The sequence below is a fragment of the Pan troglodytes genome, chromosome 2, assembly GCF_028858775.2.
Source record: "Pan troglodytes isolate AG18354 chromosome 2, NHGRI_mPanTro3-v2.0_pri, whole genome shotgun sequence".
Taxonomy (NCBI): domain Eukaryota; kingdom Metazoa; phylum Chordata; class Mammalia; order Primates; family Hominidae; genus Pan; species Pan troglodytes.
In genome coordinates this window covers 168,173,875-168,199,471 of record NC_086015.1, presented here as the reverse complement: position 1 = coordinate 168,199,471, position 25,597 = coordinate 168,173,875, and the positions used below count along the sequence as shown (strand labels likewise).

Sequence of the window (25,597 nt, the reverse complement as noted above, 5' to 3'; positions counted from 1 at the left end):
AGAACATGAAAGATTTCCGATACTTTATGAACCTATCTTATAGGAGAAAATAATTTAACAGAAGAATTTTTGTATAAATAAAAAGTAACCTTGTCATCTGTGATAGATTTTTCTGAGTATGAGATAAACTTTCTCCTTCTCTCTTTTCTTCCTTCCTTCTTCCCTTTCCTACCCCTTTTCTACTTTCCTTCCCTCTGTTCCCATCCCTTCCTCCTATCCTCCCTCCCCTCCTTCTTTCCTTCATTTCTTCCTTTTCCTTTCTCCCTCTTCTACTCCCCCCTTCTTCCTTCTTCCCTTCCTCCCTTCCTTCCTGAGTGTCAGATGAACAATAAAGGATGTAAGAACTATGAATTGAAAATGTCGTCTGAAACAAGCACAATTCAAGATAACAACAATTCCCAGGAAAAAACTGAAAAGATAAACTGAACCAGGAATTTGGATAAACTTATTTTTTCATTATTATACTTTAAACATTGTCATTGTTCTTAGGTTTTATGAGGATACGAACAGCTGGATTGAGGACACTGAGTTTTTGTGGGGCCCTGCATTACTTATTACTCCTGTTCTAAAACAGGTAGGCTCTACAGGTTTAATAACCTTACTGTTTGAACTTTGCATAACTAAATCGACCCTACATTACAAAACATCTGAATAATAGATGTTACTCAGTGGACTGTTTCAAGCTGATAAATATCAAGTTGGAATTCTACGATGTGAAACAAATTTCAAAATGTTATAAAAATATTAAGTAGATTGCTTACCAAATATGTGATATCTAACTGGGGACAAGAAAATTGTATGAAGTTATTGTTCTCCTGGAAAAAAAAACTGTATTATCAAATCAAAATCAATTCATAATAACAAAGAGTTCTCATTTAAGTAGACATATACATTGAAATTTTGCTCAATTGTAAATAAAGAGGAACTGGAAAACTCGCTGATCAGATGAAAATGTTGGAGAAACACTGGAGTGGGTTGGTAATTATTACCTGTTTTTAAAAGGTGCATGTGTCCATTGAGTTATACAGAAATAAACATATTCACATTCACAATGACCATGTGGTTTATAACAATACACATATATGCATGCATTATTTTAATTGCTATCTAAATTACTTTTTTATTTACCTCTTTGCTTTTTTAAGTTTTACAATATGATATTATCTAAAGCTAATAAAATAGCCCTTTGATTATTATCTATAGGAAATATTGGAGTGTAACAACATAAAGTTTTTTTCCCTTGACTATGAAAACCCAACTTAATACTGGATAAGATCCTCTTTGTTAAAAATTGAAATTAAAAAATACATATTATCTTTATTTTAGGGAGCAGATACTGTGAGTGCCTACATCCCTGATGCTATTTGGTATGATTATGAATCTGTAAGTAACCTTAACATACTAATGGACTCACAAGTATTATATTTTCAAACACTTCTACATAGACACTTAATTCCATAGAAACTTAACTACATAGCATACATATTTTTAGAATTTCTGTCATTACTATAAAAAATAATAATTTCAGACTTTAAAAATGTGTTAGAATTTGTGTAAGTATACCCTTTGTTGCACATGAGCTAGACTCAAATATGAAGTTATATTATTTAGCATAAAGAGATATTATTTATTTTTAAATTTTGGAAATAAAAGGTTAGCAGTAATTTAGGAAGGAGTGGCAACTTATTTTAATGTTTTTTCCTATTTTACGTATTTATCTTATTTCCAGAAGACTTGAGTACTGAGCTAGTCTTATATATTTGTTTTTATATGGTATATTCAAATATCTGAAAAAGGCTTTTATTTCAACCTTGAAGAGGCAAAGTAACAGCACTCAAATACACCATCCATTTTTTCAATTGAACAAGACCTTTTGAGCAATATTTATTTTATTTCTTTTTTTTGAATTTTTTTTTTAGTAGAGATGGGGTTTCACCACGTTGGCCAGGATAGTCTCGATCTCCTGACCTTGTGATCCGCCCGCCATGGCCTCCCAAAGTGCTGGAATTACAGGCGTGAGCCACTGCGCCTGGCCTGCAATATTTATTTTAAATGATATTATTTTGCATATCACTTACATTGGCTAAGTATACCCTTTATTTTTACAGAAATAATGATTTTAAGAAAATACTTCCTAAAGGCATAAACTTTAAACCAAAACAAAGAATAAAAAAGCTAATTAAAGTACTGTTAATTATTGTAGAAAGAAAATGAGTCTCTTTTTGTTGATTTTTTTATTTTTGAGACAGTGAACTTATTTTTCCTCTACTTTGTTCAGGAAACTGAAAAAAAATTCTCCTAAAGTTAGAAAACAATATATTCGTATTCATTTGGATGACATAAATTGCTCATAATAAAAATGCCTTTTAATTCTTGTGAAATAGAGTTTAAAGTCTTCAATAATATTAAGAATGTTTTTAATCTTCCAATTATTAGGGTGCAAAAAGGCCATGGAGGAAACAACGGGTTGATATGTATCTTCCAGCAGACAAAATAGGATTACATCTTAGAGGAGGTTATATCATCCCCATTCAAGAACCAGATGTAACAACAACAGCAAGGTAAAATGAAAAATCATTAGATGAAATCTAAAATAAAATTCAAATCAATATTTCATATTTGCATTAAGAATTAGAGATAATATTTAGTTTCTGCACCAGAAGATATTTGACATACAGAGGTAATACTGAACTATAACCATCATAGCTATAAAAAGAATGAAATTATTTATATTATTATAAATATCTTGATTTTCAAAATTTCTAATTTACTTAGAAGTTAACTTCCTGTATCAAAAATTTACCCACATTAGCATAATTAAAGATAATATTTGATTCTTAATAACTATACAAAATGTGAATATTTGTTATATAATTGAGTGAAGTATTTGTTAATTTTTACATATTTGAATTTCCATACATAAATAAATCCCAATGTATTTCTTTCTGCTAAAATGCTTTAAGTTCATAAATGAACTGGATATTTTATGTTAGGTAAAGAGTGAGAGAGAAACTAAATTGCTCACTAAGTGTAAATCTCAGAAATATTTTCTAAAAATAAAAGAAACTTGAAAATGCTGGTGCTCCATCTCACATGTTCATTCTGAGTACAAAGAGCACAGAAAGTGCCGTATTGAATTTACATACTTTTCCCTATTCTGCCACAACCCAACAGGAAGTTACTCTTTATTCCTTACCCTACTGTATTTTCTTCATAACATTAAGAATATCTGAAATTATATTATTTTTTCTTTTCTTGTATGTAGTATGTTAGCGATATGCATTAGTAATTAGTAATTTAACTGTTTTGGCATTCTGGAATGGACTAGTATCACAATGTAACTGATACAAGAGTATGTTCTCAAAAAATTGTTATACACCAGAGCTGTAATGATCAACAGCAACAAACACTTTGGTAAATGCATACTGGAAGGAATACATCCTATACAGTCCAGGAGATGCCTGGTAAAATGTAACTAAAAAAAAAAAAACCATATTTCTTGACTACATTTCATTACTCCTGTTATAATCATTTCATTTATAAGATTCTTACAGATTCCACTAAACTTTTTTTTAATTTTAATCATATTTTTTTTTCTCATAAGATGTAAACATAATACATTGAGATTTAGGATTATACAGGTGGAGTTGAGCCTTAATAAGACATTTAATTTTTCTTGTTTGAATTAAAATATTATATTATTTCAATTTTGCAAGTATCTCAGCCTTCAAAAAATCCATTATTGCATTTATTACATTTATTCTTTTGACTTATTTTCTACATGTATAAATTATTTCGGTATTCACATAAGAACATTGATATCGGTAAATTATTAATACATATAAATACAAATTTATTGATGTCAATGTCCTTACTGAATTCAGGGCCCATAAAACAGACAGGTTGAAGTGGACTTGTTTATAGGATATTGTATTATTATGGATTTATTTTTAATCATATATGCACCTAATTTTTCTTAACAGCCGTAAGAATCCTCTAGGACTTATAGTCGCATTAGGTGAAAACAACACAGCCAAAGGAGACTTTTTCTGGGATGATGGAGAAACTAAAGGTAAGTCTGAAAGTAATACGCTTTAAATGTTCACTCTGATAATGGGAAGTTTTGGCTTTATTGATATAGGTTGTATCATTTTTTAAATATCACAAATTTTTATTTTTAATTCCTAATGTTTTTTTACCTGTTTCAGGCTTTTAGGCTACTTTAAAACTTTTAACATTGTTATTTGCTTTATCTATATGTAATTAAAATATCCAGTTTTGTGCTTTTGTTTGTTGTAAGTCTTTGGCAAGATTTTTAATCTATCTTTATCTTTTAGATTAAAATATTCAATAAATTCTCAGATATACTAATTGCATTATATTTTCAACTGTTTTAAAGTAAGGTAGTGATTATAACTAAAATTTTGTTACTGTAAACAGAAAATAAAACCAACATTTAAAGATTTAGTTATTTCATGTCAAATTATTTGAGGTAAGAATATCATCGTATCAATTGTTTACAACTTATTTTCCTTATTATCTTTCATTGAATTTCTTGAGCTCCAAACTTGGGAATTCAATATACCAAACAAGATGTTTAAAAGTGATTTTGTGCTATGGTATTTCTAATTATGCCATAGTAAGTTTGTCTATTTGTATTTAACTATTCACTTACAATTTTCCTTATACATTTTTAGAAACTTTTTAGAAAAATCTCATTTCTTCTAATAGAGGGCTGTTAGGTATGTGTTTTATATATGAGTATAAAAATTATAGTTTATCTTCTATTTTAATTAACTACTTCTCAGGTGTATTAAGGAATATCCTTGTACAAATTTTAAAGAGTTACAGATAAATATAGGAAGGACAACAAGAAGAAAAAGACTATCCTAAACGCCTTTAAATGTATATGAAACATGTGAATATTTATTTATTTATTTTTGAAAATGTGTATATTTAAAAATTACCACAGGATTCTATAATTCTCTCCTAAGACTTACATTCACCCTCAGTTAACATTCATTTAAATAAATTACATTTATTTATGGCATTATATCAATGTATTAGCAATCAAACTTATTCTAATGAAAGATCTATTCTCTGGGTGATTTTCTCAATGCAAGCTATGAATTACTTGTATCATTAACAGCTATTAATTATAAATATTCTCTGTCTTTTAATTATTACTATTCTTTACCAGTAGTCCTTTCCTTGATAAATGTAGTCTTTTATACCATTTACCTGACTTTCAAATTTATATCTCCAAACCAGTCTTCTATGTACTTCTCTATTTGTTTGTCTAATAAAAATCTAAAACATAATCTGCCAAGATAGAACTTGGATCTTACCACCATGTATCTGCTCCATCTATGGTGTTCCCTTTGTCAGTTGATGGTAACTTCATTTCTACAGATGCCAACACCTTGGAATGGGCTATTATCTCTCACAACCTAAGGATTTCATTGGTTCTACTTTGATCTGAAGCCTCTCATCAGTTCCTCCACTGTCACCACCATCTTTCATGTTAATTTAGGGCAATAACTTCCTAACCGGCCTGTAGCTCTTTTTAACCCCTTTTAAAATTTTATTACAATCCAGCAGGTAGAGTAATCATTTTAAAAGGTGATTCCAGTAATTGCATCTCTTCTCAAAACCTTCTATTGATCCTCCATTTTACTCAGTTAGGAGACAGAGTTTTATCCCGACCTAGAGAGCTTATTATTTGTGCTTTAACATGTGCACACGTGCATGCGCGCACACACATACACGCACGCACACACACACAAACACATTATCCTGTATTGCTTTCTATTTCTCATTCAATTTTAGCAGACCAATCTTCTTGCTCTTTCTTAAATACCCTGAGGTGTAAGCACACTAGGGTGAGCTCTTCTGTGAGATTAGATTCCAAACCTATTCTCTGGCTTATGTAGTAAGCCAAAACTTACTACATAGAAGTTTTGTAAAAGTGGATTTCAGCTGAACTTAACATTACTTGCAGTCATCAATCAAACAATGTTGAGATAATACCTCCATCGATAGCATGTGTGGAGCAATTATAAGATTATTCCTATTACTCAAATTATATAAATATTCCAAATACATACTGTCTACTGATAAAGATGCATATGAATAGCTTACTTTCATATAAGTAAGTAGTTAAGAATATGAATAATATAATTCAATCAGTTATCTAATATGATACCTATGTATCTATGTGCATTTAAAAAGTGAAAGAAAACCAGAATTCTGATTAATAGATTTGTAAGCAAACATGGAGACAGTAAAGTGATCTTCAGTTCAGGTTCTGAATATAATATTTTTTCCTAGGACTAAAATTTTAAGCAAATTAGTGTTATGGAAAGTATATTATATGAATCCTAGGATTCCCTTTATATTTTAACACTGTTTATGACAAACTATTTCAGTACTTATCTTCAGTTTTTCTTTAAAGAGATACATTGAATAAAAGTTATATTACATATATTGTACAGAATCATTGTATTCATCCATTTTCCTCATTAAAGTTTATTTAAATTACAGACTAAAGTTTATTTCAATCTTCAACATGTCTCCAGATTTATTGTTTTCCTTGAATACAAAAATAATAGAAAAAAATAAAAAGATGTAAAATGTATTATAATATGCCATGTCTTCCTAAGAAAAATGTACTGTTATGAGGTTTACAAGGGAGAGAATATCTTTCAAAATAATACATTTTTAATTATATATTATTTACTGTAAGTTTTGCTTTCTCTTAATTTCCAGAAATATCTTGGTAGTCTTTGAAAAAATAAGCAAGGCAAATATGTATTCATTACCTCTACTTGCTGTGAAAATGAAATACCATTATTATATAATTTAGAGACAATTAAAAAATTTAAAAACAAAATCTGTTTGGGATGCTTCATTAATAAACAGCATCTAGTTTGTTCAAATTTCTTAAGTGTTATATAAGTGTAAAACCAGAGCAGAGAATTTAACATTGCATTTTGTACTGATCACGATATTTTTCATTTCAGATACCATACAAAATGGCAACTACATATTATACACATTTTCAGTTTCTAATGTAAGCACTCTCTTTGTACATATACTTAAATGTATAATTTGTTCATGCCTAGGTTATTCTTTTATGATGAATTTTTTGGAAAAGATGTTTACATTTGCCTACAGATTTTAATGGAATGTAATGAAATAAATTGTTCAATTAAATTGTTATATTTAAATTGTTAAATTATAAATAAATTGTTACCTTAAAATTTTATAAAGTTTGTGACCATGTAATTGATGGAAAGAAACCTTTAGACTTCTTGACATGTTATGTTTGGTTTTAGGCAACATGCCCTAGGAAAACAATTTCAACATATCTGAAAATGTTTTAATGAATTAGTCACAGTAATAATTGATGTGGATTTTGGTTTATTAAATTTTGAATAGTTAATAGAAATGATTTTTTCATAGATTTTGGGTTTTTTCATACATTCTTCTTTAGCAAAGCTAAATTATTCTTCATCAATGTTAGGGCTAGAATAAGAATGAGTATATATGTGTTGCATATGAGTAATTAAGGTTATCTCTGAAAATAAAATTTTCTGGCATATATATAAAAATGAAAATAGATATTAATGAGTATATTTCTATGTGCTACTTGGATGAGGAGAGCTGGTGGGAATAGAGATGTAGATGATGACCTTTTTTTCCTATTTCTTATCGGTATTGTTATTTCAGGTTTGTATCTGATGACCTAATATATAATACCTTATACTATTTTTCTCAGAACACATTAGATATTGTGTGCACACATTCATCATATCAGGAAGGAACTACCTTAGCATTTCAGACTGTAAAAATCCTTGGGTTGACAGACAGTGTTACAGAAGTTAGAGTGGCGGAAAATAATCAACCAATGAACGCTCATTCCAATTTCACTTATGATGCTTCTAACCAGGTAATTACAATCTTTTAAAATATTTTAGCTATCATATAATCTCACATTTAATATTATGTAACCATTCAGGCACTTATCCTATTTCTCCTCACAGTGTGTCTTCCTTTCTTCCCTTCGTTGCTTCCTTCTTCCCTTCATTTTTTTCTTCACTTTTTCTGAACAATATTCCAATTTATGTCAATCCAATTTGTATTTAGATATCAACATGAAGGGAATTCCTTGTTATTTCTCTATATATATTTCATTTTCTCATGCATTCTAATTATATGGGACTTTCTAATATTTTCCATAAAAATTCTTCAAATCTGAACTCCAACCTACCTATTGCACACAAAAGAAAATCCCAAATGTTTTAGCTGCTTTAGATTCTTTAACAAATTGGTTTTGTTCATTTCTTTAGTCTTTCTCCTGTTTCTTTTTTAGTGAGGTCTCATTGTCCTCAAAATATATCTTGTACTTTTCTAACTTTAATTTTGTGTTTACACTTTTCTTCTCCTGTAGAAAGCCTTCCTTATATTGTGATTTTTGTCTCTTTTTACAGTTGTAGTATAGAGGGGAAAAAATAACAAAATTGGATGCACTGTTATTGGATGCACAGATTATAACTCTGCTATCTCTGCTTCTAAACGCATTAAATCAATCTCTCATTATTTTAGCTTTCTCATTTGCAAAATGTAATATTTCAATCATAATGTTGCTTTGGGTAGTAGACTGATGTATTAAAAAAGAGACTGTAATATTTAAAAACACGAAAGCAATTATTTTTGTCATTTACCTTTTCTCCATTTATATAATACTGAATTATTAGTAATATTACCATAAATAATTTCTGAATTATTTAAGATATAGAACATTGTCTTATAATATTTTTGTTTTAACTCGTAAGACCTCTGGCCCAGGGCTTTTCAATTATTAGTTTTCAGAAAATATGTACTGGTCAATTATTTTTTATTTAATAGGCATATTATGATTTATATTTCCTAGCACTATAAGAATAAATTGATATAAATTAAGTAATACAAGCTTATTGTGAACTTTATGACTCTAATAGAGATTAAAAGAGGGAATAATAAAAAATAATTTTATTGGTTATGTATGCAATATAAAGGTCTATCTGTGGCTATTTGTATGTCCACTTTTATGCTTATAAATATATATATTATATATATATAATCTTCATAATTCTGCTGTGTATACCTTCATAATTCTGCTGTGCATAGATTGATCTTTATATGAATTTTCATTCCTTAAAGTTTTGCAATTATGTTTGATGGGTATCAAAAAGTAAGCTATGCAGATGAAAATCTAGGTGTGGGATAAATCTTGCTCACATTATTCCCAAGGCATATAAGCAATAATCAAACATAATTTTGAAATCCCAATTATAGACACAATTCTATGTGTGTGACATATGTACATATATGTATATATATACATAAATACACGCATATATATTGCATATATATTTTCTGTTTTTCTAGTATTTTATCAAAACTATTAATGATTTAATTTGAAGAATTGCCCTCGTTGCCACATTTTGTGAAATGTAAAATGTTTTTTTAAATCATCCAATGATCAGATACAGTGTTTAATGTTTTTGTTTGTTTGTGTTTTTTTTTTCTTTCTTTCTTTTCTTTTTTTTTTGTCTTCAAAGGTTCTCCTAATTGCAGATCTCAAACTTAATCTTGGAAGAAACTTTAGTGTTCAATGGAATCAAATTTTCTCTGAAAATGAAAGATTTAATTGTTATCCAGATGCAGATTTGGCAACTGAACAAAAGTGCACACAACGTGGCTGTGTATGGCGAACGGTAATAATAATTTTAATTATTACTCATGATATGGTTATCACATAAGCATTTTGATGCAAATTTTACATGTTATAATTTTAAATCTGCAGCATATAAACTAAATTCAAGTAGATAATCATTTGGAATTTGAAGTTAGCATCTCTGACAGGCAATTCACTTTTATCTTAATTAATTATCCAAAGACATATCTTAGTAAATGCCAGGCTGAATTGATGTGTAAATTGCTTTCCAGGCACTTTGGATAATGTAACTTTACTTAAAAATTAATACTCTGTCTGAGAGTTACACTCTACTTGGTGTTGACTGTAGCTGATTTGCTCGTTTGGGTAAGATATGCCAGTAGTGGACACTATTTTGAAAGAGTTGTCTCAAGTTATTAAGACATATGATGTTGAGTAATGGGCTACTTCTCTTCCACTAAGGATGATAATCTCTTGCCAGTTATTTTGGCTTTCATTTTAACAAAATGATGATGGCTGAGGATGGCAGGTGTTTTTACCAATGTCACAGGAAGGACATTGTAAAACATTCCTCTTGCTATGCCTGTTTTTCAAATTCTGGGCTTTTCATTACATCATTGAGTTTTGTCAACAAATATATTTATTTAATATAACCAAATAACTAAATGCATCTGTTATATCACTGAGGCGAGTCAAGACATATTTGTCAGCAATTTCCCAGAGACATTTACATTTGTATAAAGAGATGCATAGAATCTCTGCCTCCAGAGAAATTATCCCAATTTCTCTCCATTAATTGTTAAAGCAGCATAATCTGTATCACTAGTGAAGAATAGGGAAGAATATAAGAACAGAAAAAGTAAGGAGAAGAAAAGATTCTAAAATCAATAAAAGTCAAATAGTGAAGTTCACTTCTCTAAACCTTCTCTTAAGTTGCCTCTTTTCAGCCAAATACACATCCATTCCCCTTTGCATTCAAAGTATGCTAACTTTATCAAAACGAATATAAAGGACAGGTGGGAACAATTCATTTTACTAAAGAATAAATATCTTCTAAACATGAAAATGTGAAATTTTATCTTTCCTATTAAATAATTTTAATGTTATATATATATATAAGGCTAATGTTACATATATATATATATACATATATATATGTATATATATACACCACAGTTTTTTTATCCACTCATTGATTGGTGAACATTTGGTTTGGTTCCACATTTTTGCAATTGCAATTGTGCTGCTATAAACGTGCACGTGCAAGTATCTTTTTTGCATAATTACTTCTTTTTCTCTGGGTAGATACCCAGTAGCGGGATTGCTGGATCAAATAGTAGTTCTTCTTTTAATTCTTTAAGGAATCTCCACACTGTTGTCCATAGTGGTTGTACTAGTTTACATTCCCACCATCAGTGTAGAAGTGTCCCCTTTTCACTGAATCCATGCCAACATCTATTTTTTTTTATTTTTTGATTATGGCCATTCTTGAAGGAGTAAGGTGGTATTACATTGTTGTTTTAATTTGCATTTACCTGATCATTAGTGATGCTGATCATTTTTTCATATGTTTGTTGGCCATTTGTTCATCTTTTCTTTTGAGATTTGTCTATTCTTGCCTTTAGTCCACTTTTTGAAGGGATTGTTTGTTTGTTTTTTCCTGCTAAATTATTTGAGTTTGTTGTAGATTCTGGATATTCGTTCTTTGTCAGATGTATAGATGGTGAAGATTTTCTCCCACTCTGTGGGTTGTCTGTTTACTCTGCTGACTGTTCCTTTTGCACTGCAAAAGATCTTAGTTTAATTAAGTCCCAGATGTTTGTCTTTGTTTTTATTGGATTTGCTTTTGTTTTTTGGTCATCAAATCCTTGCCTGAGACAATTTCTAGAATGCTATCTTCTAGAATTTTTGTAGTTTCTGGTCTTAGATTTAAGTCCTTAATCCACCTTGAGTTGACTTTTGTGTAAGGTGAGAGATGAGAATCTAGTTTTATTCTCCTGCATGTGGCTTGCCAATAATCGTAGCACCATTTGTTGAATAGGATGTCCTTTCCTCACTTTATGTTTTTGTCTGCTTTATCGAAGACCAGGTGGCTCTAAGTATCAGGGTTTAATTCTGGGTTCTCTATTCTGTTCCATTGGTCTAGGTGATTATTTTTATACAGTACCATGCTATTTTGGTGACTATGGCTTTATAGTATAGTTTGAAATTAAGTAATATGATGCCTCCAGATTTGTTCTTTTTGCTTATTCTCACTTTTGCTATGCATGGTCTTTTTTGGTTCCATATGAATTTTAGGATTGTTTTTTTCCAGTTTGGTGAAGAATAATGATGGTGTTTTGATGAAAATTGCATTGAATCTGTATATTGTTTTGGCAGTATGGTCATTTTCACAATATTCTTTCTATCCATCCATGAGCATGGGATGTGTTTCCATCCGTGTCATCTATAATTTCTTTCAGTAGTGTTTGTAGTTTTCCTTGTAGAGGTCTTTCACCTCCTTGGTTAGGTATACTCCTAAGTATTTTAGTTTATTTTATTTTCTGCAGCTATTGTAAAAGAGGTTGAGTTTTTTATTTGATTCTCACCTTGGTTGTTTTTGGTTTATAAAAGAGCTACTGACTTCTGTACGTTAATTTTGTATCCAAAAACTTTGCTGAACTATTTTATCAGTTCTAGGAGCTTTTTGGAGGAGTCTTTAGGGTTTTCTAAGTAAACAATCATATCATCAGCAAAGAGCGACAGTTTGACTTCCCCTTTACTGATTTGGATGCCATTTCTTTCTTTCTCTTGTCTGATTGCTCTGGCTAGGACTTCCAGTACTATGTTGAAAATAAGTGAGAATGGCCATCTTTGTCTTGTTCCAGTTCTCAGAGAGAATGCTTTCAACTTTTCCCCATTCAGTATTACGTTGGCTGTGGGTTTGTCATAGACAGTTTTTATTACGTTGAAGTATGTCCCTTGTTTGCCGATTTTGCTGAATGCTGGATGTTTAAAATGTTTTTCTGTGTCTATTGAGATGATCCCGTGATTTTTGTTTTTAATTCTGTTTATGTGGTGTATCACAATTATTGACTTGCATATGTGAAACCATCCCCGTATCCCTAGTATGAAACCCACTTGGTCATGTTGGGCTATCTTTTTGATATGTTGTTGAATTTGGAATTTGGTTAGCCAGGATTTTGTTAAGGATTCTTGCGTCTATGTTCCCAGGGATATTGGTCTGTAGTTTTCTTTTTTGGTTATGTCCTTTCCTGGTTTTGGTATTAGGGTGATACTGGCTTCATAGAACAATTTAGGGGGGATTCCCTCTTTCTCTTTCTTGTGGAATAATGTCAATAGATTGGTACCAATTATTCTTTGAATTTCTGGTAAAATTCTGCTATGAATCCATGTGGCCCTGGACATTTTTTTGTTGGTAATTTTATTACCATTTTAATCTCACTTCTTGTTATTGATCTGCTGAGGTTATCTAATTCTTCCCGATTTAAGGTTGTGTCATTCCAGGAATTTATCCATCTCTTCTAGGTCATCTAATTTATGTGTGTAACGGTGTTCATAGTAGCCTTGAATGATCTTTTGTATTTCTGTGGTGTCAGTTGTAGTATCTCGCATTTCATTTCTAATTGAGCTTATTTGGACTTTCTCCTTTTCTTGATCAATCTTGCTAATGATCTATGAATTTTATTTATCTTTTCAAAGAACTAGATGTTTGTTTCAGTTGTCTTTTGTATTTTTTTTGTTTCAATTTCATTTAGTTATGCTCCAATCTTGGTTATTTCCTTTCTTCTTCTGAGTTTTGGTTTGATTTGTTCTTGTTTCTCTAGTTCCTTGAAGTGTGACCTTAGATTGTCTATGTGTGCTCTTTCAGACTTTTTGGTGTAGGCATTTAGGGCTATGAACTTTCTTCTTAGTACTGCGTATGTTGTATCCCCGAGGTTTTGATAGGCTGTGTCACTATTGTCATTCAGTTAGAAGACTTTTTAAATTTTCAACTTGATTTTATTTTTGACCCAATGATCATTCAGGAGCATATTATTTAATTTGCATGCATTTGCATGGTTTTGAAGGTTCCTTTTGGAGTTGATTTCCAGTTTTATTTTACTGTGGTCTCAGAGAGTGCTTGATATAATTTCAAATTTCTTAAATTTATTGTGCCCTATCATACAGTCTATCTTGGAGAAAGTTCCATGTGATGAATAGAATGTATCTTCTGTGGTTGTTGGGTAGACTGTTCTGTAAATATCTGTTAAGTCCATTTTTTCTGGGGTATGGTTTAAATCCATTGTTACTTTGTTGACTTTCCATCTTGATGATCTGTCTAGTACTATCAGTGGAGTATTGAAGTCCTCCACTATTACTGTGTTGCTGACTCTCTCAATTCTTAGGTCTATTAGTAATTGTTTTATAAATTTGGGACCTCCAGTGTTAGGTGCATATATATTTAGGATTGTGATATTTTCCTGTTGGACAAGGCCTTTTATCATTTTATAATGTCCATCTTTGCCTTTTTTAACTGCTGTTGCTTTAAAGTTTGTTTTGTCTGATATAAACATAGCTACTTCTCCTGGCTTTCAGTGTTCGTTTGCATGGAATGTTTTTTTCTACCCCTTTATCTTGAGTTTGTGTGAGTCCTTATGTGTTAGGTGAGTCTCTTGGAGGCAGCAGATAGTTGGTTGGTGAATAGTTATCCATTTTGTAATTCTGTGTCCTTAAAGTGGAGCATTTAGGCCATTTACTTTCAATGTCAGTATTGAGATGTGAGGTACCATTCTATTCATTGTGCTATTTGTTTCCTGTATACCTTGTTTTTTTATTATGTTTTATAGGTCCTGTGAGATTTATGCTTTAAAGAGGTTCTATTTTGATGTATTTCTAGGATTTGTTTCAAGATTTAGAGCTCCTTTTAGCAGTTTCTGTAGTACTGATTCTGGTAGTGGACAATTCTCTCAGCATTTGTTTGTCTGAAAAAGGTTATATCTTTCCTTCATTTATGAACCTTCGTTTTTCTGGATACAAAAGTCTTGGCTGATAATTGTTTTGTTTAAGGAGGCTGAAGATAGAGCCCCAATCCCTTCTAGCTTGTAGGGTTTCTGCTGAGAAATCTGCTGTTTTCTTTTATAGGTTAGCTAGTGCTTTTGCCTCACAGCTCTTAAGATTTTTTCCTTCATCTTAACTTTAGATAACCTGACAGCAATGTGTCTAGGCAATGACCTTTTTGCGACAAATATCCCAAGTGTTCTTTGAGCTCTCTTGTATTTGGATGTCTAGGTCTCTAGCAAGGCCAGGGAAGTTTTCTTTGATTATTCCTTCAAATATGTTTTCCAAATTTTTAGATTTCCCTTCTTCCTCAGGAACACCAGCTATTCTTAGGTTTGGTCATTTAACATAATCCCAGACTTCTTGCAGGCTGTGTTCATATTGTCTTCTTCTTTTTTCTTTGTCTTTATTGGATTGAGTTAATTCAAAAACCTCATCTTGAAGCTCTGAAGTTCTTTCCTCTGCCTGTATGATTCTATTGCTGAGACTTTCATTTCTGTGTTTAAGGCCATGTGGTAGCATGATATCGTCAATGAAATAAGCTTGAATAGATGAGAAGTGTTCAAAGACTAAACCCTGGGTGATTACAAACTTTAGCCAAGGAGGAAATGACAAAGGAGGCTTAGAAAGAACAGCTCAAGTATTGGGTTGGAAATAACATACTGGGTCCTGGAAGCCAATTGAACAAAGCATTTAGAATGGAAGAAATGATCAACTATGCAAATTGTTTGTCAGTAAGATAAGGACTGGAAACTGACATGTGGATTTGGCAACATGGAAGTCTTTGGTAACTTTAACATGCAAACATTAGATGTAGTACTAGGGATAAAAGCCTGGTTAGAGTGAGTTCAAGAGAAAATCAAGGGACAAATTAGAGATAGTGAGTATGATGAACACTTCTATGTTTTGCTGTAAAGAAAGCAGAAAAAATAGAACAGTAGTCAGAGAAGTTACTGAAGTGACATTTACTCTAAAAAAATGAGAGAAATAAAATCAGTTTATGCTGTTAAAAATAACATAATGAATGAAATATTATTGATGCAAGAGAGAGGGTGGAGAATTGAGGGAGAAATATTTTTATAGGTAAGGAGGCCTGGGATAGGGTACACAGATGAAATTGTTCACTTTAGATAGAAGCCAGACAGTACACCCTGAAGAAGATGAGTCAAACAGAGTATCTCAATTTAGTCAGCTTAGGCCCCTTTCTTTTAAAGAGCTTTTATGAGGACTTACACAACTTCTTTAAAAGGAAATTGGAAATGTAGATAAATGTAATATTTCTCTCCAAAATATAATAATTTAATAAACAAGGAAGATAGGGAGAATGGATTGTGGTATGGCAACCAGCCATCAATGCCACAGTTTATAATTCTTTTTCTTAGGTTTTATCTCTCACTTCTATGTTAAACCAATCAACTCTGATTCTTGGCCAGGGTTCCTATTTCAAATCCAGGTCAGGATGTAATTAACCAGTATAAGAACATGTTAAAAAAAGAAGGATTGAGAGTTTCATTATAAGTAACAGAATTCTAGCACTTGCCCTTTAGAGGCATGTTATAATGCCATTTTTATACACAATAATGAACAATCACTATGAAGAGTAAGAACAAACATGGAATCAAAATTTATTAGTAATATACTTGCTTTTGCAGACAACACAATTTAATGCTATTTTTTGAGTTAAAAAATGTATGACATTTGATCCTTCTGCTCTACCATTCTTTCTCTAGAGTGTAAATGTAAATATTTTGTATAAAATTTTAGTACATGGGATCCCAAATTGCATAAAATATATTTTGCGTTATAACTGTTATTTCATTTTTGTATTAATGAAACTTGTAAATCATACAATGTGTGACTAAACATCAGTATAATTTTAAAGAGTAAAATATTACAAGGCTTATAATTTCTGGCAATGAACGTGCATTGTGTTTTTAGGGTTCTTCTCTATCCAAAGCACCTGAGTGTTACTTTCCCAGACAAGATAACTCTTATTCAGTCAACTCAGCTCGCTATTCATCCATGGGTATAACAGCTGACCTCCAACTAAATACTGCAAATGCCAGAATAAAGTTACCTTCTGACCCCATCTCAACTCTTCGTGTGGAGGTGAAATATCACAAAAATGATATGTTGCAGTTTAAGGTATGCTTGATATAAACTACCCCAAAGCTTAACTCATCTTATGAGACGAGATTTTGAATAATCCTGTGATTGATATTTAATGTAATATTAAAGGTTATTAACAGATTTGATAATATTTTGATTCTATACAAATATTTTTCCTACACAACTCATAGCTAGGTGCCCAATAAATGAAACTGCTCATTCTTGCTAACTTTGTGATTAATACAATGATGATTTTAAAAATAAATTTAAATTCTTACAAAATACATAAGTCATTTATTATCACACTATGCTGATAGTGTCATTAAAATAAACAAAATTGGATGCCTACTGTTTCCATTATTTTTAAGTTGTGGTCTTAATTTTCTGGCCAATGCAATAAGACACACCAAAGCAATAATTTCATTCAACTTTTAGAGATAGCATTTTTTAACTTAAGAATTCCAAAGGAATCCATTAAGAATAGTATTAGAAATTTAAAATATCAACAAAATAACTAGATGTAAAATTATATTTCCAAAGATTTTTTTGTGCATTATTGCTCATTATTTAGAAGCAGAAATGGCAACAAATCTCATTAGCAAACTCAAATGAAAAAATCAAATAATAAATCATCAAAAATTATAGGACCAAGTGGAGTATCTATAAGGAGAAAAATTATTAAAAATGTTCATATTAAGTATTTTAAAATTATAAATAAGAGTAAACGATATTTTAAATGTTAATTCACTTTAGCTCAGTCGCTGCTTTTAAAGTATTTTCATATAAATCTTAGTGAAATATCTTTTGAGACTTCATAAAATAACTTTTAAGTTTCTCTGAAAAAATAAACACCTTGCAATTGTTAAAATTCAGCAATGGGTAAAGAATAAAAATTCATATAATTAAAACAGTGTGGAACTGGAGATAGCATTGCCTGGTTGTTTATTGAAACGAGACAGCACAAAAGCATGGAAGATTTTGTGTGTGTGTGTGTGTGTGTATGTGTGATGGCACAAAAGCATAGAAGATTGTGTGTGTGTGTGTGTGTGTGTGATGGCACAAAAGCATAGAAGATGTGTGTGTGAAGAAAGGTTCGCAAATTAATAATGAAGAGGTAGGTTATTTAATAATTTATATTAAAAAGTGTCTGTTTTTAATCATATGCTAAAATAAAATTTAGAATGAGTTCCATGTGAAAACTAAACATAAGCCTAAAATACATTTAGCTGCATATTTATTTTGTATCTGGCTAGCAAAGGCCTTTCAAGCCACAGATAAAAAGGCGTTAAGTGACATAGGTAAAAATCTACACATTTTCTAACATAAAAATAAAATATGTTTTCACATCAAAAAACACTATAAACAATTAGAGGACAAAAAAATGGGTAAACATCTGATAAAGATGTGACATAGGGAAAGCAATTCCAACTCATGTAATCAAGAAAAAATATCAAGACCTCTCATAAGAAGACATTTAACAGAAGAAACTAAAATATCAACATAATTACACTCATTAAAAATTCCAGGAGCAAAATGCAGTTTAAAGTACAGTGGAACATAAATGTTGAATAATAATGTAGAAAAAGATGAAACCTCATAAGTAGGAAATGAAATGATTAACAATGAAAAATAAATGCTTTTAATTTAACATATATTAGCACTAGAGTACACATTTTGGTGAGAATATTAATCAGTAAACAAATTCTGGAAAGCAGTTTGTCAATAGTTATCAAAGACCCTAAAACGGTAAGTATACTCAGACCCTAGTGGTATTTAAGAAATGTGCTGAAGAAATAAAAACACAAATAAACATAAATTAGCATTAGGGTTTATTGTATAATATAATATGTATGACAAAAAATATTGAAACAACTTCTGTTTTTAACCATGAAATAATTTTGGTATACCCATACAACAGAATATTTAGCTCTAAAATTTTTGTTTTGATTTCTTATTATTTAGAAAACAAATCACGAAACATTTTTTAAAGGTTCAAAAATGCAGTACTCAGTTAGGACCCATTATAAATGTGTATGTGGAATTCTATATTGATATGGTTATATGGACCATGAATGTAGAATTAGAAATTATATGGAGAAAAATTCTAAATATTCTTGTTTGAGCCATTATTTAACTTAGTTCATGATATGTACATGCTATGTCAGCAATCAGAATAAACTTTTTTACTACTTATGTGCAATAGATTTATGATCCCCAAAAGAAGAGATATGAAGTACCAGTACCGTTAAACATTCCAACCACCCCAATAAGTACTTATGAAGACAGACTTTATGATGTGGAAATCAAGGAAAATCCTTTTGGCATCCAGATTCGACGGAGAAGCAGTGGAAGAGTCATGTAAGTAATTGAATTATTTGATATAAAGGATATTTTAATTTTAGCTTAGGAAGGGAAAAGTAAAATGATTAACAGCCTTCACTGTCCTAGAGTAGCATCACACAAAAAAATTTAAGTCGTGTTAAATAACTTTGCCCATTTTAATATTTCTAGCTAAACATAGTCCATGGGACTATTTTAAAGGATTGGCCCACAATTTTATCTACACTTTGGAGGTGTTCAATTTCACTATTAGTATCAGACTGATTCTTCTAATCAAGTTGAGAACCAAAACCAAAACCTCTTTTAAAAAGCATGATGAGTGTTGGCAAAAATAAGTATTTGGAAACAAGTGAAGTAAATATTTTATTAAAACTGTTGAAATACTTTATTGGTGCTTGAATCTGATAGAATTAATAATTTATCTGCCAGGTATTAGTGAAAATAAGTTACAACACGTAAGTCTAGATATATTTTTATGTTACAATGAATAAATTTAATTTTAAAATTGTAGTCTTTATTTTATTCAAAAGATCTATAAACTATAACATATTAAAATATACTTTTATGTAATTTAAGTTTGCCATGCCATTCCTTAGATGATGTTATCAGGATGTTTTCTGGTATTGTCAAGATATGTACAAATAATATCTAAAACTATATCTGGATTATTTTAATAATTTTGTTGTTATGACAATATTTTTGTTCAAAAACATGGGAAGCTAAGTCATTTTATAAAAATATCCTGGTGCAAGGGCATTATTTATTGTCATTTGACAAGCATTATTCTCGATTAAATAGTTTTCCAAAATAATAAATATAAAAAGTTAAAATATGCCCAGATTACTTGTAATACTGATGCTTCCTCTCCTTGCCCATGTTACTTTCTTTCCTCTTTATGTTCTTCTTGCAAATGAGTTGAATAATAATATGTTTCTTGTAACACATTTCTTCATACACAGCTATTTTTATGAACATAAAATAAAGGAAGAAAAACACAATTGGCAGTAGTAATTGGAGAGAGTTCAACATTTGAAAATCCGTTAAACGTAAAATTCATTATAATATTGATTTATTTTTATTCCATATGTAGAAAAAAATGTATTGTGATTATCTCAAGGGAGCAGGAAAATTGAGACCTTTTAATTTCTAGGTCACACATTACTAAGTCATTTATGATTTCATATTAATTTTATTTTTAAAAGGAATACTTGTCTAAAGAAAAACGTGCAATCATATTATTTATATTATGATTCTCCTATAAGTATATGAAACATATTTTACATATTCCTTAACTTAGCTAAAAGAAAACATGTATTAGATTAATCATCTATTTCCATTTGGTACCTAGGTATAATTAGGAATATGGAAAATAATATTGATTTTTAGATAATCTAAGAAAGAATTACCATTATTATTTGTGATACTACGTTGCATATATTTTGACAGACATAGCTTTATTTTCTTTTGTTTTCAGTTGGGATTCTTGGCTGCCTGGATTTGCTTTTAATGACCAGTTCATTCAAATATCGACTCGCCTGCCATCAGAATATATATATGGTTTTGGGGAAGTGGAACATACAGCATTTAAGCGAGATCTGAACTGGAATACTTGGGGAATGTTCACAAGAGACCAACCCCCTGGTGTAGGTACCAACATGTGACCACTCCACGAGGCAACTAAGACCATGAGTAGAATCCAAGCCACTTCTTTATGGGCCTGTGCTTTAGGATTGAAGTAATGACAAAGGCATTAGCTAGAGATCTCCAGAGCAGCTATAGCAATTTTCTGAGAAACAAACCCAAAAAGTCACCATAAATTACAGGTGGAAGTAGAGGAGTGGATGGATAACAATTTGCTTGACTACTGTGAGAAGCCAGGCTTTGACTCAATACCTTAACTGTTTCAAATGCATACAAAGAATATGCTGATTCTGTATTCCCTGTCAAGTTTACCTTTACTCCAGCTTTTAGAAAATAACTGCCTAAAGTTTTTCTTGATTGTTTTTACTTCTCAGGTACTGATTTGATGTTTTTTCCCTTTATAACCTACTATATACCCAACCTATAACCAGTTGGGTAACTTTATGTGGCCAAACTGCTAATTACATCTTTACAATGTGTTTTTATATACTCATGACTCTTTTTCCAAAGATTTGTCTTGTTAATGCAACAGATTTTATGAATATTTAATGTACTGTGCAACAAATAATATTATCTATAACATTCCAAACTTATCATAAAAATATATTTTAATAAAAATTATTCTATTTGTATTTTTCACATGTGATGTATACTTAAAAGGATATATTCAGTACCATACTATAAGTCTGTGAACTATTGTAAGCATTTTTTATTGTTAGGTGCTCAAACAGCTTGCATTTATATCATAATACTCCAAACTTAGGTTATTGAAGGCTGTTTTCTATTAACACTAACTTGAAAGAATACATTTTACCAAAACTGATTTCTTAAAATCCCTTCAGCATTTGTACCAATATTATTAGACTAATATACTTTTGATTCTTGATATCTAAAATTACTTCCACTAGTAATTTTGTATATTACTAAAAATAAATTACTATAAAATCTATTTCACTGGTAATTTTATATATATAAAGAATCAAAAGTATATAATCTAATAAAATCTGACTATGATTACAGTATGAAACAATGAAATATTTTATAAATATAAAACTTTAAATGTTCTATAAATATAAAATATATAAACAAGATATTTTCTGGACAGTTTAATTGTATTCATCACTTTTATCATTTCCAGGACATTTTACTATGGAAAAAATACCAATTTATAGATAAGTTAAACACATAACCTCTGGAAATAAACCAAACTACTCTAATGGCAATAGTATTCTATGTCATTTAATGTGGAAGCATTTGTAGTTGTTACATATTTGTATATTAATACAAATATATACATATTTGTATATTAATTTCTATTAATATACAAATATTATAGAAACATATTTGTAAACTACACGAAAGCAGGAAAAATTTAAACAATTATTTTCTAGGGAGACACATTTATTTTAACTGAAGCATAGCTTAAGGTTGGGAAACGGGAATTTAAATATCAAGTCTCGATTGTATAATAAATTTTAAAATAACATTGATTAAATTCACATGCTATTGTTACTTAAAATATATTGTGCATATTTTTCATATTTCAGTACAAACTTAATTCCTATGGATTTCATCCCTATTACATGGCTCTGGAAGAGGAGGGCAATGCTCATGGTGTTTTCTTACTCAACAGCAATGCAATGGGTAAAAAAATCATTTGTTGAATGTCTCTTATTTTATGTGACTTTTTCATAAACTAGTATACATACATGAAAATGGGATCTTATTTTGGATTTCCAGATGTTACATTCCAGCCAACTCCTGCTCTAACTTACCGTACAGTTGGAGGGATCTTGGATTTTTATATGTTTTTGGGCCCAACTCCAGAAGTTGCAACAAAGCAATACCATGAAGTATGATTGCATATTTCTTTTAAAAAAAATTAAAAATTTTTATAGCATAAAGTAATTCTCTTAGTTCACACATGAATTTTTTTTAAAGGTAATTGGCCATCCAGTCATGCCAGCTTATTGGGCTTTGGGATTCCAATTATGTCGTTATGGATATGCAAATACTTCAGAGGTTCGGGAATTATATGACGCTATGGTGGCTGCTAACATCCCCTATGTATGTATATCAATTTTAAAACAATGTTAAATATGGAATATGTAAAAGTAGAATGAAATAATTAAACATGTATACTTTAATTTAAGCAGCTGGTAATAATGCTTAGCTTTTTTTACTGGCACCTTATGTATTGGATATGAGATTTATAAACAGTGTCTTTGTCAGACTGATAAAGGAGAGGAAGAAATACCATTCCTTTTCCTTTTCCCTCCCTAATACTATCATGCTGTGTTGTGCTAAACAAGTCACTGTGCACTTGATTTCCTCTCACAAACTCTGGGTTGTACAGGCAGTCACTATGTTCTCTTCATGTTAAAGTTCACAGAAATATGTATCGTCAATAAGATAAGAAATCTGTATCATCAACCAGAGAACAAGTTGGAGGTGGAACTAATTTTTTTTTTGCCCTGGAATAGATAATAGTTGTAATATATAATACAGATTCACTCAATATTCGGGAAGCTAAATATTCCAAAGTATCCACAAATGATCAATCTCTGAATTTCCTCATTTTTTATCAAAATTAAGCAATCCTAGGGATGCTGTTGCTAACACCTAAACATTAAAATATAGAAGGATTGATATATGAGTTTATTCTAAGAGAAATCAGAAAAACCTCATTATAAGACATTGGTATTTATAGTAGGGTCCAATATAGGGTTCCTGAATTACTAGTATGGGAAATTAATTATATATGTTGACAATACAGAAACATGCAAGTGGAAATTTATTATTTAAAAGGAAGTATACATTATTGACCATACTTTCTATAACACATAGAAGAAGAAATTGAGATAATGTCAACTAACAGAAAATAATTAACAAATTTTGTATTTAGGCTTAAATTGAACATTCCATGATATAATTCAAATATTTGTTGGTTTAAACATACTTGCAATTACCTATCTTAAAGCAATTCTTGCTTAGATAAGCAGGGCTGTTATTCTAAAAATGACTTTGATGGATATTACAAGAACAAGATTATAGTAATTGATGTAATTGTTAATACTCCTTTTGCCAATATTAGAATTATTTGAAATTACCCGATATTTGCTGTATAGTTCCCGGAAACAGCAACATCTCTTTCTGTATATACTGTACAAAAGTCCTATTTGTCATTTAACCTAATTTCATAGTATCATAAATCCTATTGCTCAGTGTCTTTCTGTTTCCTTTGAGGATTACATAATATATACCAATTTAGAACAGTTTTTACCTCTAAATCAAAATGACTAAATGAACTGTTGACAAAACAGAACATTTATAGAAAGTTGTTCTTAGAAAACTTTACATCTTTACATGCTACTTTTATTCCTTGATCACTAAACCACTTAATTCTTTTTAGGATCTAGTGAGGAGGAACTCAAACTTTCATATTGCTGTTACTTTTATAAGTATGATAAAATATGATACACTTACTATTTTGTATTTTTTGCCCTACTTTGATGAATTTTTGTGTATTTCAGGATGTTCAGTACACAGACATTGACTACATGGAAAGGCAGCTAGACTTTACAATTGGTGAAGCATTCCAGGACCTTCCTCAGTTTGTTGACAAAATAAGAGGAGAAGGAATGAGATACATTATTATCCTGGTCAGTACTTGGAGTTTATCTGAGTCTTATTTCTTGTTTCCATTAATTCACTTAAAATGAGTGGGGGAAGATGTTTCAAAATAGAAAGTATATAACTTTGAGTAACACTCCCAAATCTAAAACTCTGTTCCTTTAGCACTTCATTTTATTTGCATGGGTTGTGATCAGCTACCTTTGTATTTAGGTATATCCCTAGAGATTTAAAGCCAAAGCTGAGTTAAAGGGAAGCTGTTTTCTAGTTATCATCCAAGCTACAGATTGGCCTCTTTCTATTTTTATACAATTATTAGTTCATTCTCTGGGATTGCTTCTGATGTTTTTCATATTTAAAAATTTGCCTTCAGATTGGTGATTCAGTGAAGATAATTTTTTTATCACTATCTTATAGGAAGTAAGCTAGGTAGCCAGATATGTCACCATAGAAATAAAAACAAAATAAAAACCTCTACTAATCTTTCTTGAAATGATAGCTGATGCATTTCCAGGAGTCCTTAGAATTTCCTTCTAAGAAATTTGGAGGGTAATCTAGCTAGAACACTGATGTTTATATCATTTGTCATTTCATGTGAGAGCACATTATTATGATAATGTAGTAATGAAAACTTATGCTTCATAATCACTGTCCAAGTAGTTACGCTTTTTTCATGTGTACCTTGTTTATATTTCATTTTAATTTTAGGATCCAGCAATTTCAGGAAATGAAACAAAGACTTACCCTGCATTTGAAAGAGGACAGCAGAATGATGTCTTTGTCAAATGGCCAAACACCAATGACATTTGTTGGGCAAAGGTACTAAATCGATATCTTGAAATAGAATAAATACAAAAATTATATTTCAATGAAAGTTTCCATTTAATTAGTAAAAGTTAAAACATTCAGTAGAGCTATACGGAAATGTAATGATTTAATAACTAATAAAATAATGTAGAGTCTTTGGTTCAATCCAAATTAGACACAAAGAAAGAATTCATATAAGTCACATGTCCAAATATGATTTGTTTCATCTTTAAGACATATTTTATTATATTTATTGGTACCACTTGTAATTTATTATAAAACTACCATTAGTAAGATGGCTACTCA

General features: G+C 30.3%; 1 protein-coding gene across 2 annotated transcripts in view; it reads left to right on the top strand.

Annotated features, from left to right (window-relative positions):
* SI (sucrase-isomaltase) overlaps positions 1-25,597 on the top strand; it is a 97,245-nt gene that overhangs the window by 35,734 nt on the left and 35,914 nt on the right. For both annotated transcript variants that reach the window (XM_001159286.5, XM_063806569.1), the window contains 15 exons: positions 490-574; positions 1,327-1,383; positions 2,437-2,561; positions 3,984-4,072; positions 7,023-7,072; positions 7,781-7,951; positions 9,606-9,761; positions 16,700-16,906; positions 19,074-19,228; positions 20,685-20,853; positions 22,399-22,495; positions 22,592-22,704; positions 22,793-22,918; positions 24,385-24,513; positions 25,193-25,303. In XM_001159286.5, the coding sequence (XP_001159286.2) occupies positions 490-574; positions 1,327-1,383; positions 2,437-2,561; positions 3,984-4,072; positions 7,023-7,072; positions 7,781-7,951; positions 9,606-9,761; positions 16,700-16,906; positions 19,074-19,228; positions 20,685-20,853; positions 22,399-22,495; positions 22,592-22,704; positions 22,793-22,918; positions 24,385-24,513; positions 25,193-25,303 (1,840 nt within the window). The remainder of the gene's footprint in view (positions 1-489; positions 575-1,326; positions 1,384-2,436; positions 2,562-3,983; positions 4,073-7,022; positions 7,073-7,780; positions 7,952-9,605; positions 9,762-16,699; positions 16,907-19,073; positions 19,229-20,684; positions 20,854-22,398; positions 22,496-22,591; positions 22,705-22,792; positions 22,919-24,384; positions 24,514-25,192; positions 25,304-25,597) is intronic.